The sequence below is a fragment of the Sebastes fasciatus genome, chromosome 3, assembly GCF_043250625.1.
Source record: "Sebastes fasciatus isolate fSebFas1 chromosome 3, fSebFas1.pri, whole genome shotgun sequence".
In the NCBI taxonomy this organism is placed as follows: Eukaryota; Metazoa; Chordata; class Actinopteri; order Perciformes; family Sebastidae; genus Sebastes; species Sebastes fasciatus.
The window spans coordinates 3,445,459-3,461,651 of record NC_133797.1 but is presented as its reverse complement, the minus strand read 5'-3'; the positions used below and the strand labels follow the sequence as shown (position 1 = coordinate 3,461,651).

General features: G+C 41.4%; 1 protein-coding gene across 5 annotated transcripts in view; it reads right to left on the bottom strand.

Moving 5' to 3' along the window:
• kcnq5b (potassium voltage-gated channel, KQT-like subfamily, member 5b) overlaps positions 1 to 16,193 on the bottom strand; it is a 160,504-nt gene that overhangs the window by 43,953 nt on the left and 100,358 nt on the right. For all 5 annotated transcript variants that reach the window (XM_074631035.1, XM_074631040.1, XM_074631037.1 and 2 more), the window contains exon 2: positions 933 to 1,023. In XM_074631035.1, coding sequence (XP_074487136.1) covers positions 933 to 1,023 — 91 coding nt within the window. The remainder of the gene's footprint in view (positions 1 to 932; positions 1,024 to 16,193) is intronic.

Here is a 16,193-nt window from a genome sequence, read left to right as displayed (position 1 = left end):
CTACGTAGTGCGAGCACAAGCGCGAGCAACAGGACGCTGACAGTTGTTGACTTATCAGGCCACAGGTGTCACAGTTAACAAGCAATTTCTGATTCTTACAGAGAATCCCCTAAAGAAAAAAATGTGCAAAATCGTGGTCACAGTATTCACTCCACTCAGAGGCCATCCTTACCATAATAACTTTACTGTAGCAACGGAAGTCCGACAGCGGGTACCACGGTTTTACACTCTGCGGCTCACGTTACCTTAGTTTCGTAAGCGTGTCGGAGAACTACGGTGGCCTTCAGGTAACGTAAAAACACGAAAGTCTCTATCTAAAGCCAGAGTTTGGTTTGTCCGTTCTGGGCTACTGTAGAAACATGGCGAAGCAACATGGTGGACTCTGTGAAGAGGACCCACTCCCTATGTAGATATGAAGGGCTCATTCTAAGCTAAAGATTTCCCCTGCGGTGACAATGATTGGCTCAACGACACGATACGCGATATTATTGCCTTTTTCTTTTTTTGGGGGGAAAATTACTTAATTCATACTGATTTTAGTGCTATTAAATTATGCACAAGTGCTTGTTCAGCACTTGTTACCAAACATGTAGGATGTGACGGTTGGTCTTTGTGTTATTTATCCCACCCTCCCCCATTGTGATTGGACGACTGGGTAAAAAGTGACGAGCGCAGCTTTAAATCCAAAGTTGAACATTTTTCAACTCTCAGCAATCAGAAAAAAATACCAAACGTGCAGCGCTCAGTGCAGAATAGACGCTCATCACCTCGTCAGGCTGCTACAACCCTATTGTACACTAATGAAAACATAGTTAAGAACATTATATTCCATGCCTGCTAATAGATCCCCCTGGAATGTTACACACTGGCCCTTTAACTGCAATTTTGTTGATAAAAAATGATTTTTGTCTGAGGATTGTCCAGTTTCTTACCAGAATGAGGAGACAGTAGGAGGAGAAGTCCTGATGAGCCGGGATGGTTGAGAACACAGAGAGCACCAGGCAGCTGAACACCAAGACGAACCTGAACACAACAACAGGAAAACAAAGGAGAGAATCATAAATGCGACATAAATGCACACAACATTGGATTCAAACAGGATGACATCAACAGTTTGACCTCTGAAAGAACCACACTGACCAGCAGATCAAATCTCAAATTCCAAAACATCATTTCCACTGGTCACAAATATGCTGTTGATCATAGAAATGTGCACTAAAGTGGAATTGTCCGCTGTATTTTCCTCTGTGACAAGCTCTTGAACCCATTCTGGCACCGAAGGGAGAGCAGAACACGAACAACCTGGCAGCACAATCACAGAACTTATTTCCTCTCTGCAGTGAACCGTGAGGCCGACTATTATTCAATTTCCTGAGATATCAAGTTAATCATGCTTGTTTGTGTAACACGATTTGCAAGAAACAAGCAGTGAAACTGCGGCTATTGGAAAACAAGCAGCATCCGACCATTTCCACACTCCGACTGTCGCTCCCTCCGCCAGGAAACCGTTAGCCTGCCATCTTCATAACCATAACATGGCTTTTTTTCCATCACATAGATCTTCCAAAAACACGTCGTTGTCTGAAATAGGAGCGTGGGGGTTTAGAGTTACGGTGGCTCTTGATGCTAAACAGTGAGAGCACATCTGTGTTTTATCATCTCAGATCTCCTCTTAAGCCTGCTGGAGAAAGACCGGTTGACATGCTGTGTATGCTGTTTCAAGGAGAGGCTTTAGCAGAGCAGTCATGTCCTGCTTTATGTTTTAGTACAGTTACACATTAATAAGTCAAACTGCAGACGTTTCGCTAAGCTCGAACCTTTATGCAGCTAAATTTGTGAAAAATGTTCACTTCAAAATGGGGAACTTCACTCTCAACTGGCAACTGGTGTCACGGTAGTATGGAATGGTATGTGTGGCAGAAAGACCAGTTATGTTATGTGCAAAGCCAGTGGTAACGGGATGGGAACGGTGGAGCTCATCAAAAATAATGAGCCGTCTGGGTGGTACTGTACCTCCACCAGTCACTTTAATAGAACTGTCTGTATATTTTCAGTTCATCACAGAGATCCATCAGCCCCCAGACAAACTTATATTTACCTCCGCCAAGGCCAAAGGCCTAGGAAGGAGGTTATGTTTTCACCGGCGTTGGTTTGTTTGTTTGTTTGTCCGTTAGCACGATTAATCTGCGATGGATTTGAATGACATTTTTTGGAGGGGTGGGGTGTAGCGAATGAACAACCCATTAGATGTTGGTGGCGATCCAGGAATCTTTGTAAGGATTCCGATCAGCCAGAACATTAAAACCTCTGCGTATAACTCATGCGCAGTGTAACTGATGACGCGTTGATGACGCATGACCCCGCCTCTTTCCTTCAGAGAGAGAGAGCGGTAGACTCTGCGTTTTTACACATTAAAGCTGAAGTAGGCAAGATTGGAGCAAATATGATTAAGAAAGTTATTTTTATAAAACGGTCGCTATATCGGGACAGAAGTACGTGAAACAGTTAACTTGAAAAAAATCATGTCCCGCTGTGTCCGCCGGTGTCCTCTGGCGCTCCTAAAGGCATCGGCAAGATTTCACAGACCGGAGGAAAACAAGCAGTCAGAGCTGATCTGAGGTCTGCTGTCCATCTGCTGTCTATGAGAGCCGGCTGTCAATCACTCGGCAAACTAGGCAGCTCTGATCAAATATGAATCAATATTCTGTTACATTAATGCCTATTTCTCTCCTCAAATGTTTTCAGAAACATCTTGTAGTGCACGGTTTAGCTTTAAAATGAGAACAGAACATTGACATGTGACACCTTTTTAAGTTGATATGGCGAACTTGTTAGCAAACAGTTGCTTGTTGAACCACACATCCAGAAGTCACATAGCAACATATTCATTTAGAGTCTGTCCACCTGATGAATGGAAGTCTGGGATGTCAATATTCTCTCTCTTTTAGCTCTGTTTTTGGTCTCAACCAACTCCTGAGGGAAATATCCGTCTCTTTAGCTGCTAAATGCTCCACTCTGTTTCACCAGCTAGTCGCTAACTGTTTGAAAGACTTCCTTTCAACTCTGTGAGTTGAAAGGAAGTCTTTCAAACTTGAAAATCGGGGGGTCATCAGGATTACATCTAGTGTTCGAAAGGCGCCTGTGTGAACATGGTGGGTGTGCAGAGTGGGTCAGTGTCCCATAGCTACAGTACAGTACAGGACTGTGCTGTTCTGACCCCAGTCGGGCCCTCTTCGACATCCAGAGAGCCAAAATGGAGGTCAAAATTTTCCACAGCCATGAGGATGGTTATGTCATTATTTCTCGACCCATACGTTCTCCTCTTGCTCTGTCACATTGCTCAGAGAGCTGCCGGAGGTTTCGGAGTGAAATATAAAGCATTAAGTATCAAAAGTTTGAGGTTTGCTCTGTTGACATTTCCAAAGATTTGAATAATGTGGTTTTTATTGGAGGAAAACATCTAGTGACAAGCATTGTGGTGCTGTCATCCGAAAAGCAAGCTCCTTGTCACCGGCACACCTACGCCTCTCGCACTTACAAGGTTGTCAGACCGAAAATTACAGAGTGACAATCAACTCCCTTCATCTATGTGTTTCCATTTTGAATATATTTACTTTTAAAAGGGGCTGGAGAATTACTGAAAAGCACCCTGACAGCATCATTAAGCTCTCAACGCAGTTCACTAATTAATCCAACAAACCAGCGTTCTCAGCCAGCCTTGGTCCCTGTGTGTCATGATGCCCGGCCGCTCACAGGCGGCAGAATTAATCTGGAGTGTCTCGCTCTGCACTCCCAGCAGAGTGATCACTCTTAACCTTCCAAACAGCTGCGGCTGAAAATTAAGCTGGTTTACACACACACACACACTAATGCACCCTCGCAACAGCAGAGCGTAGAGACATCTGTCCTTCCACCCACTCACCCGATCACCTCTTCCACCCCTCCTCCACTCCCAGCACCACTGAACAAGTGCTAAGTGCTGCAGCTCTGATTTGCATAATTTGATTTATTTGTTTGGAAAATGGGTCGTAGTTGTAAGACTAATGTCCAATACACATCATCATTTCAAATTCGATCGGTGGATAAAAACAGATATACGGCCACTCTGTGTACAGAGGGGTGTCAAGAGGTGGCACAGAGTGACAAATAGCAGCTATTTATTAAAAAATGTTCATATTCGAATATTTCAAGTAGGGCCGTCAAAGTTAACACGATAATAACGTGTTAACGCAAATTAGTTTTAACACCACTAATTTCTTTAACGCATTAACGCAACTTGCAATTGTTAGGTTGTAACAGGCTCAGTTTAATAGCTAGAGTGAAGGTACTGGTATCATATGAAACTAGAAAACCTAATGAATCCATCGGTACCAACCATGTCATACTAGCCACGAAGAAAGCTAAATAACGCTCCAAACTCACGCTAAAATTTGGCGAGGAAAAACTGGAATGACTATTTTCAAAGGGGTTCCTTGACCTCTGACCTCCAGATATGTGAATGTAAATGGGTTCTATGGGTACCCACGAGTCTCCCCTTTACAGACAGGCCCACTTTATGATAATCACATGCAGTTTGGGGCAAGTCATAGTCAAGTCAGCACACTGACACACTGACAGCTGTTGTTGCCTGTTGGGCTGCAGTTTGCCATGTTATGATTTGAGCATATTGTTTTATGTTAAATGCAGTACCTGTGAGGGATTCTGGACAATATTTGTCATTGTTTTGTGTTGTTAATTGATTTCCAGTAATACATTTATACATACATTTGCATAAAGCAGCATATTTGTCCACTCCCATGTTGATAAGAATATTAAATACTTGACAAATCTCCCTTTAAGGTACATTTTGAACAGATAAAAAAATGTGTGATTAATTTGTGATTAATCACAATTAACTATGGACAATCATGCTATTAATCGCAATCGAATATTTTGATCAAATGACGACCCTAATTCGAAAATTTCAAGTTGTTTCCAGTTTCACAATCCGCACTTGTCTGTGTTAGGTATGGATTTGACTTGTGTCTTTTTTATTTCTACAATGAACGAAGATAAATTTACACACCATTGAAAGAGAAAATCAATGCGACCTCTAGACCCCCAGACGGACAAAGTGTAACGTGTAAGGAACCATTCCTCTTGTTCTGTTGACTGCTGGTTTTGTGTTAAGGGGGTCACTGAGCACTAACAGACTAGTTATGCTGTGATGATCAGATCTGATTGGGTGTCTTATGTCAGGTGGTTACAGAAGAAGCTTTAACACTACATGACCTGTAGACATGTTCTATGATGCTCTCCATGGTCCTGAAACCAAATTCTCTTCTTCTCTTATTCTTGATTCATCATTAAGTTTTTGCTTTCACAGGACTCCATCATGGTATTTCATTTGGGTTGATATGAAAGCAGAGATTTCATTTGCTCAGTCTTTAGCTAATAAGTATATTTTCCGATTACCCTGGCATTTAAACTGAGTGGTGTCTCTGTTCCAAACCACATTATAACATTTATTTTAAACATAATTAACACTTGAAATGATGAAGGCACTTGCAAATGACAAGGTAGAACAAAATGTAAATATGGCTGTCGCAATAACCAGAATATTGCAATACCACGCTATTTCAAGTCAACAGCAGGGGATGGCAACACATTTTTTTTATTTTTAAATTCCTTGCAATGGGAGCACCATGGCAGCAGCGTGATGAAGTGTTCTGCGCTGAATGCTGCATGTTTGGTGTTTTTTTTCTGGTTTCCAAGATCATCAGGACAAAAGTCCAGTTTGTCCAATACTTAGTTTATGACCAAATACCATCAAAACTGATATTTCCATCAACCTCAGTTGTACTTTGTATGTATTACTATTTAGCAATATTTAGCATACCCTAAACTAAGATGGTGATGGTGTAAAAATTATAATCCAATCCTATCCATATGTATTTATAAAGCACATTTAAAAACAAGAAAGTTGACCAAAGTGCTTTACAATTAATCATAAAAACATAAAAACAACACAATAAAACACTCAGACCAATTTAAAACCAACAGGATATTAAAATAATAAAGACCAAACGGAAAGGAAAAAGGATTAAAAAAAGGCAACTCTCATGCGGAACCAAAAACACAGGAATAAAAGTGTGTTTTGAGGTTCAAGTTAAAAACAGGCAGTGCGGGGGACAGCCCAACATGTGGAGGCAGAGCGTTCCAGAGCGTTCCAGAGCGTTCCAGAGCGTTCCAGAGCGTTCCAGAGCTGCAACTGAAAAGGCTCGGTCACCCCTGAGCTTTAACGTTGACCTTGTGACAGTCAGAAACAACTGCTCAGTGGATCTGAGAGTCCTTGATAAGAGATGTGGTTTTAAAAGGTCTGAGAGATACGTTGGAGCTTGCCCATTCAACTATTTATATGTTAATAATAAAATCTTGAAATCAATCCTAAAACGCACAGGGAGCCAGTGAAGAGAAGCCAGAATAGAGGAGATCACGTTTACGAGTACCGGTTAAAAGACGAGCTGCCGCGTTCTGAACAAGCTGCAGGCGAGACAAAGAGGCTAGACCAGAGGTCAGCAACCTTTACTATCAAAAGAGACATTTTAGGCAAAAAGAAAAATCTGTCTGGAGCCGCTAAACATTTGAGCATTGTGATGAAGGTAACACAGTTTATGGTCTTAGTATATAGTATATAAGTCTAATGCAGTGAGGGCTAAAGAGCAATTGTACTACGGAGTATAAGGGCCACATTGAGGCAAAAAAAATTGGAGATTTCCAGAATAAAGTCTTAATATTACGAGAATAAAGTCATAACTTTACATGAAAAAAAGAAAATAACACATAAAATTACTACTTTATAATATTCTGTCTTTATTCTCATAATATTCTGATTTTTTTTCTCGTAAACCTATGACTTTATTCTCAGAATATTATAACTTTATTCTCAAAATCTCAGATTTATTTTTTGTCCTCAATGTGGCCCTAATACTCTGTCGTACCGTCGTACCAAAATGTAAACAAAAAACAGTTATTCATTTCCATTTTTATAAATCCACAGGGAGCCACTGGAGAGGAGCTAAAGAGACGCATGAGCATGAGGCTCCGGAGCCGCAGGTTGCTGACCCCTGGGCTAGGCTAACACCAATGTAAAGGGCATCATTAATTGCTCAACATCAGCATTTTAGCATGCTGATGTTAGCATTTAGCTCAAATCACAGACTCACAGTGCCGCTAGCATGGCTGTAGACTCTGTCTTGTTTGTTGATTGACTAATCCATTAATAGACTTGTGCTAAAACATTAAAGTGTTTAAGAACAAATTCACTTTTAAACTTGTTCAAATGAGCATGTAGTACTGTATGGAGCACGGAGTTTGTCTTAGACCATGTCATTAGATACATGTCAGAGTTCATCGTCTGGTGAGGGCGTCACTGTAGATTGCTGTTCTCAAATGCCACAGCTGGGGTGTGTCACGTTAATGTCAGCTCTGCTTTATCCCTAGTAACTTTATGAGGAGACAATGATTCACAGGGAAACCTAGAACCTAATAAAAGACTTGCTCAGGGTCATAAAAGTGGCGTCCATCAGCCTTCTGGAAATCTGTCTGTCTTGTTAGTACATTTGAGGAGTGTCTCTGCTATCCTTTACTTGTCCAGGATCTGTATATATTGTATTATTAGATTATTGAACAGCTTTTACATACAATTTCTATTATGAGCGTCAAGTTATCTTCAAGTTTTTAGCTTTAGATTTCAAGTCTGAGGTCTTTTTGGACGTTTAAAACACTTTCAAATGCTGGTAGATTACCTCAAAAATACAGAGAAGTTCAACTTGAATCATCTTGAAGAAACCGCATTTTCTCTCTGTAAATAAGCAACATGGCCATCAGAGGTTGGCTAGTAGAGAGAGTGACACGTCATCCATAAAAACGTCATCAACACAGTTACCCACAGTAGGCTGTCTGCCTCCTTTTATGGTGACTGTGACCCAGAGCCGTGACCTTCCCCCCTTGGGGTCATGCAGTTACATTCCTCCACACAGCCAGCCATGCATTTCACCTCTCAAAGCATTCTTTACATTCAGCCTGACAAAGTGTTGGTCTTCTCCAACGGCGACGGGCCCTCTCAGTGTACTCAGCACATTTCAGAGGCGTACGTGGCGGAGGAGTAGATTTAAGAGACGTGTCATACACTGTTAGATTGTTATCACTTGTTTACAGTTCTTCTCAGTTGCTTTGGCTCATTTTTTGAAAGTTTTAACTTTTCTCTAAAGTGCAATTGTCACAACTGTTTTATGGGACATCACAACACTATTGCGTGTCTGCAAAAGGTCGTAACTCTCCCAAAACACTTCATTCATGCTTTTAAACCAGTTACTGTGTCAGTAAATTGGCCAATGCCACCAAAATGAAAAGTTGTTTTGTCGTTGTGTGAGCCGTACTGGTCAAAATGTTTAGGTGTTTTTTTCACCTCGGCAGTCAACCCTGGAAATGTGTCTTTTATAATAATCTCTATTTTGTTGACACTGACCGCTGACTATACTACACAAGAATGTGAGTTTTGTCCAGCTGAAGGCTGTTGTGTATCGCACTGAGCTGTTTAGATTCCCAAGTTTACTGGGAAAAGTCAATACTGTAGGCTACAAGACTGTATACACAGAAACAGGAGATGTGCGTTTACAGTAATTGTATTTGTGTAGCAATGTGTTACATGTACTGTAAAAAGAAAACTCACCTTTGAGCTTTCATGTAAAGTCATATACAGTGAACAGTAATGTAAAGCGAATGAAGTCCAAACTTTATAAAGTCAATACTGTAATACACAGAAAGAGGAGATGTACATGTGCGTTCATACATTTAAAGGGACTGTTTGTAAGAATCAGAAATGTCTTGTTAACAGCAACACCTGTGTACCTCCTCACAGTGCGTAACATTATGTCATAGATACTTATGATATTCATGTATGTCTGACAGATTTTGATATTTGAATGGATGGTTTAGAAGTTGTGAAGAGGACGATAATTTCAGTGAGAATCAACTCATCAGTTTTGATCATTGAGACGTGTGCAAGCGGTTGATGTGCAAATTGTAGACTATTGTACTTGTTCTTTTGCACACGTGCCAAAACATGTGCAATTTGCTTGAGTGAATGAGAAGTTCTAATCTGCTGTGAACAACAAACTAATTGTTCAGAGGGTTCGAGCTTATTGTTTTGAAAATTAAATTGAGCCAAAGCGAATGAGAAAAACTGTAAATACTGCAATTACATTCCCCGTCTTTACACTCTCACTCACATAAGCACAAACACTCAGCGTGGGTGTGCATGTGTTCCGTGCATCAGCCGCTACGTGTTATAAGCCACAGTGCTGCTGACAGTGAGCCGGGGAAATGAGTGTGACTGTAAAGCTGAGAGGACACTGCCATGAGACCCAAGATGATAGAACAATTTCCATAATGCACCTTTGCTCTTTGAAAGGCTGAGCCAGGGATGCACTGTGTATTTTGTCAAGCTGTTTGGGGGTGGGGGGGTGTCATTGTGTTTCTCCTTCCCCATTACGCTGATGTTATGCATCTCAGTCTGCAAGAGGCATTGAAAGAGAGAGCAGAATGAGCAGAATGTGTTTGGGAGATTAGACGAGTGCGAATGAACTTGCAAAGTTGGCTCAAAGAGGGACTGGGAGCGAGGATTTTCATGACGTCTCCCTATTGGATACGGTGAGGTGTTTAGGAGGAGTCCTGTGGGTTTGTTTGTTGGCGTGTGAGGCTTTTTTTGCTGTGCACAGTGTTCAGGAGAATGACACAGTTTCGATAACACAAGCAACACACAGTATACTGTGGAAATAATGCCCGCAGAGTCGGATCTGTTGGTTGCTCTGTGCGTCCACATAACAGAAAGCATGGCACAAGGATTTTCAAACGGTTGTGGCTCCATTAAGAATAACAAACACATACACCATAACTTGAAAATACATATTTTCAATGACGTCCTGTTTTGTGGTAGGGCTGCTGTGCTGTTTATGTTTGGGTTAAGGAAAGGAAGTTCTCTCCACCACAATGAAATATTTGGAAAAGATTGCAAAGTCAACACATGACAGGCATCTTGGTGACTGCCAAGATTTTCAATTACAATTGTTTTGCTCATCTTCTACTTTGTGGACATCCTTTTCACGTCATTAAATTTGATTCTTTTGTTGTTTGACTTTTGTGCGTGCACACAGTCTGAACCTCTGCGTGTTTTAAGAGTAACTAGGCACGGGGTTGTTATTTCCATTTCATCCATGATGCTTGCCAATGCTCTCAGTGCTGCTGCTCGGTTAAGTTTACCTCCACTGACACGTTCTGCCATCACTGGATGAGGGAAAGATTACGGGGAGGGTTTGGCTGTGATAAGATTTGCTTCTCTCTGACTGGGGGCGTCACTACAGCTTTATGTGTTTCCAGAGGTGAGAGTCTTCCCGGGATAACTAAACAGTGCAAAACAGTAAGCTCGCTTCACAATGAGGATAAAGGCTCTTGTAGCAAGCAAACTGCCACCGTGCCCAGCAGCAGCAGCAGCAGCAGCAGCAGCAACACTGACTCATAACATTTTCAACCCAAACAGAGACAATGAACAGCTTTCACTGTTTCACAAGTTTTGTTGTTAAACCTGCTGTTAGCAGGAACAATGACTTTAGTAATCTAATGTCTCTGTTCCTTTTCATGGTTATTGTTATGATGTCAAACACAGGTCAAACAGCCCCAAGTGCGATTGTTGGAGGTCGTGGCTAGACTGGACACTAGCTTTGTCGAGACTGCAAATTTCTCACAAGAGTTTGAGAGACAGCTGGAAGCTAGCTTACGACCGTTTGAGAAACAGCTGGAAGCTAGCGTAGGAGAGTTTGAGAGACAGCTGGAAGCTAGCGTACAAATGTTTTAGATACAGCTGGAAGCTAGGGTATGAGAATTTTAGAGACCGTTGGAAGCTAGCGTACAAGAGTTTGAGAGACAGCTGGAAGCTAGCGTACGAGAGTTTGAGAGACAACTGGAAGCTAGCATACGAGAGTTTGAGAGACAGATGGAAGCTAGCGTACGAGAGTTTGAGAGACAACTGGAAGCTAGCGTATGAGAGTTTGAGAGACAGCTGGAAGCTAGCATACGAGAGTTTGAGAGACAACTGGAACCTAGCGTATTAAAGTTTGAGAGACAGCTGGAAGCTAGTGTACGAGTTTGAGAGACAGCTGGAAGCTAATGTACGAGAGTTTGAGAGACAGCTGGAAGCTAGCGTACGAGAGTTTGAGAGACAGCTGGAAGCTAGCATACGAGAGTTTGAGAGACAGCTGGAAGCTAGTGATGAAAGTTTGAGAGACAGCTGGAAGCTAGCGTACGAGAGTTTGAGAGACAGCTGGAAGCTAGTGTACGAGAGTTTGAGAGACAGCTGGAAGCTAGCGTACGAGAGTTTGAGTTTGAGTATTTGATACGTTCTGAATATTTGGGGATACAAGTTAACGCAAACGAACAAAGTCATGCATTGTTACTGTGATTAGTAACTGTAATGTCATTTCTGCATTTCACATTTGAATCCCTTACTAGTTGTTACTGAAAAAGGTAATTTCATTAAGCAATGTATTATTGCTAAACAGTGAATGATACCACAGTATTTATAGATTGATTAAAGAGTCCCAGGAAGTGCTGTGAATACAGGATGAGTGTGAATGGTATATTATGATGATGTAGCTGTAGCACTACTGAAGAGCACGGTTTCAAGTTTAATGATGTGCTGTGAAATGTCATGATGTCATGTTAAATGCAAGTACATTATGCACAGTTTTTTCCTGCTTCAGCCTGCTGCTAGAGGTACCTGTCAGCATCTTTTTATGCCCTTACATCCTCCTCCCCCATAAAACATGAAAACTTTTAATGCTAGGTTCAAGTGGTGCAGATTCTGTTGGCTTCAGGCGTTGATCCCCTTCATTTAGTTCAATTTAATGTCCCAAATATATGGATCTCTGTACAGGGAAGGCAGCAATGGCTGACGTTCAGTTCTTTCTTAATAATACAACAGGAAGCATCTGGAACTACAAAGACTGAAAATACGCAATCATTAGTTCATAGTGACCTATACGCTGGCCGGCTCTGTAAGAAAGCCAGCTGTATCTCCAAAGACCCCACCCACCCTGGACATGTACTGTTTGCTCCCCTTCCCTCCGGAAGGAGATACAGGACAATTAAAGCACACACCAACAGACTACGAAACAGCTTTTACCCACAGGCTGGGCAGAATATCGCAGCCAGAAAAGAAACACAAGAGTAAAGCAAGAGCAGCCTGTGTAAACGACACGCACATAATCTTCTGTGCTGTGGATTGATATTTTATTACAAAAAAACAGAATGTGAAGACCCTACGAGGAGATAAAACCACAGAGACCACCCACGGTGCGCAGCTATTTCACACTCGTCCGTCATTTTGAACGCAGCAAAGAGACCGTGATGAAAATTCAGCAAAAACTGCCATGAAGTGTATAATGAAAAGTTAAGGGCCTTTAACACGCTTGGTGGAAAAGAAAGAGAAATACATCTGGATAAAACCACAAGTGTGCAAACCCGTAAAACAGCCTCACTCCAGTTTAATGTGTCCTGTTCTCTCATGTCGAGGCACATAAAGAGGCTGTGCAAATTAAAACTCCATCAGCAGAGCTGTAGGAGGACTTGTAATGGAAAGTAAAGGGGAGGAAGTGAACAATTCTGACTCCATAAATGAGCCAGACCCTGATTGGAAAGCCTCCCACTTTTCATGACACGATATAGTTGTGATGATGCTTATTTAAAGGTATAATATGCAACAGTTCTGCTCTAAAAACAGAACTTTTTTTATATATTGTATATTTTGTTGAGATGTGTGCTTACATTATCCCCAACTGTTTCCAACAATGTTCAAACCCAGAGAAATCTGTCATTTTATTCAAGGTAACAGTGCGTTTCATTTGGTTCAATGGCGCCATATCCTCTTTACACCATCTAGTGTGAACTTCCGGGGAAGCACCAAAGGATATGTCAGACAGTAAATCATACACTCAGCAACAGTAATACAGCATTCTTTCTTTAATTGGATGCCATTTTGCAACACAGTTATCCAGTAGAGACCTAATTTATTGATATGATATTTCAATCATCATTTCATTCAGATTTCATCGACTTAGCTTACTAAGTGGCTCATGCCAGCCACCAAGCTATTTTGCTAACTTTATAATGTTACAACAAAGTTAAAAAGCTCAAACTTATTTTTAGTATGATTGTTTTAACCATGGATAACAGCGCTGGGCTACCCCACAACTGAATTCACAAACCGTTCTTACTCTGAACTCGTCAAACACCACCGTTTGGTAAGTGTCCCTCGGCATCGGAAACCGACACACGGTATGTGACGAACCGGGCTTTCAACTTACTCCAATGTAAACAATCCTGTGGCGATATTCGACGGTCAGGGCAAGTGACGTAGTATTAGTAGCGTCGGAGTCCGTTCAGGGCGGGAGGGAGGGGAGTTTGATGGGTCAAACAAACACAAGACTTTCAACCAGGAGACCGCTGTTCGTGCTCCCTGTGAAACTAAAAATAATGTTGATTTATTTTGTCACGTCAGCCTTTAGTCACGTGACTCGTCGGTATCCTCAGCCCTGTGAGTCAAGTGAGTCACTAGTCAGTGAAGTTAACTTTAAACACGACCGTTTCCTAACCCTAACTAAGGGGTTGAGTTGCCTAAACCTAACTTCCTGTGAGAACGGAAGTTTATTTTGAAAGGACACTATGCATGTAACGAGCGCATATTGGCACGTCGTCCCTGGTCAGCCCAAAAGCAACGGAATAGGGGTAACGCCCGGGACACACAAGGAACGTCAGGAGGGCGTGCCGTGGTGGCTGCGTAATTCACGTGTCAGGTGTTCACACCAGCTGTGGTTTCAGCTGCGTTTCTGCTGCTGCAGCTGCTGTTGTCAGCCCTTTCTTTCTACATAGAGTTTGCCTTTTAATGGCCATTTCATTTCATTATAAATATCATTTATATTTATTTTAGACAAAGAAAGGTTAAGAAACTTGTGGTAATATGTAAATAATAGTAATAATCCACAATTAAAACTCCGTACTATATTCATTCATGGAGCTCTCCAAGTTACTGAATGTTCTAGAACACTGTCTGGTACATATTTCAGAATAAAAGCCTCCTGTTAACAAATGAAGGAATTCTGTCCACAGAAAAAATACTTGAGGGCTTTTATTTCAAAATGAAAGCAGGAAGTGTTGATTTAAAAATAAGTCTTTACTTTTTTTTCATCTCCGTAACATATTCTACAGATAGAGACATGTAAACTGTAGTAATGTTGCTGATATGATGTCAATATACATTCAATAGATCACTTTCATTGTCTGTTGCTGTAAAACTTGCACGGCACGTGTCAAAAATAGGCAAGACCTCGAATCTCTAGAAGAGACTCAGCCGAGAGTCTCTTCTGCTGAGTCCCGCATGAGACGTGCGGGCAGTGTGGCTGCTCGAACCTGTTAACAAGGACGCCGAAATAAAAAACAACAGGTAACGCAGCTGCCACGCGCTGCTGACGTTCCTGGTATGTTCCGGGCTTAAGCGGTGGTATTTGACGAGATGGGAGTGAGAACGTGTTGGAATTCACCATATAACGTTAACTACAGTAGCTGTATGGGTAGTCAACTCATCTAATGGTAAGTTAGCAAGTCAACGTTACATTAGCTAACTTTAATAACGGCTATTTCATTAGAATGAAATCACGTGATTAAACGTGAATGATCCCACGCTACTTCATGACATCATCAAAGTCTGTCTTTTGCAATTGTTTTGATCGAGAGACCCCGAGTGGCAGAAATTAGATGCTGTGCGATTAAAAATTGTGAACCGAAAATAAAGTAACACAGTCAAACACAGCAGTTTGTGAAGTAGTCACGAAATTTAATATATTTGATTCGTGTACATAGACACAAATTCCCTCTTTCGTATATGTTGTTGAAAGTCGTGCTGAGCGTGACTTTCAACATATTTTTCTTGCGTTTTCCTACGAATGTCCAGGAACATGTGTCAATTTCCGCTCCAGTCTTTTCAAAATAAAACTACTCAGTTAGGTTTAGGAAGAGATCGACTTGGTTATTAGAGTTAGGCTGCAAAACTACTTAGTTATGTTTAGGAAAAGATCTTGGTTTGGGTTAAAATAACTCCGGAAGTGTCGTAACTTAAATACGGTAGTTAGGTGACAAATAAATTAACTTTAACTTGTGGTTCACAGCAGCTTACTGGTGAAAGTCCTGTGTTTTTTGATCCACCCATCCACCCCGACCTCCTCCCTACGCGGCGTTCGCCGCTCTCTATACTTCCCAGTTCACTATAACGTGGATTACATACGAATTGATTTCGTGCCGACCATCACGAAAAAAGTGTGAGATCTGTCTATGTACATGAATCAATACATTACATTTTTTTACTATTTCACGAACTGCTGTGCGACTGGGCTGAATAAAGGACATGGAGTTACAGTCATGGAAAACCGACACTCGGTGGAATAATTCTCTGAAACTGTAATTAATGATTATTTTCATGTATTGGTTTATATTAATTGTTTAGTCTATAAAATGTAAAGAATGTAAAGAAAATGGTTTATTGAAGTTCCCAGAGGCCAAGCTGACAAAATGAGAAGAAAGAGCGAAGCCTATTTGAGAGGCTAGAACCTGCAAACGTTTGATAAATAGATGACTTACACAACACAATCAATTATGAAAATAGATGTTGGTTTTGGTTGTTTGATCGGTGTAATGTTGGCAGTGACTGTTTGAACATCTGCTTCAATAACTAACATGTGACTGATGTGTGGTTGTTTACACCCACTTTAAAAGAGCCACCTGTTTTTGTGCACAGACACACTTTCACATCTGGGGTCTAACCAGTACACATTTCAGAGTCACAGACCACCTCCTACCACACAGATTCCCATCTGGTAACTTCACAGGGACAATCTTCAAATCACAGTGAATATTTCATGTGCTGGACTGAAACAGAGACGTTTCGGTGTCTTGACAGGCAGCATCTTGGAACAGTGTTTGGCAAACATGCCGAAACTGATGTAATTATTGTGCGAAAGCGCTCATGTAGAGAGCCACAGTGATTGTTGTGAATGTCAGTGGTGTTGTCACATTGTCTAATTAGGTGTGTTTCCATCCACCTGTTT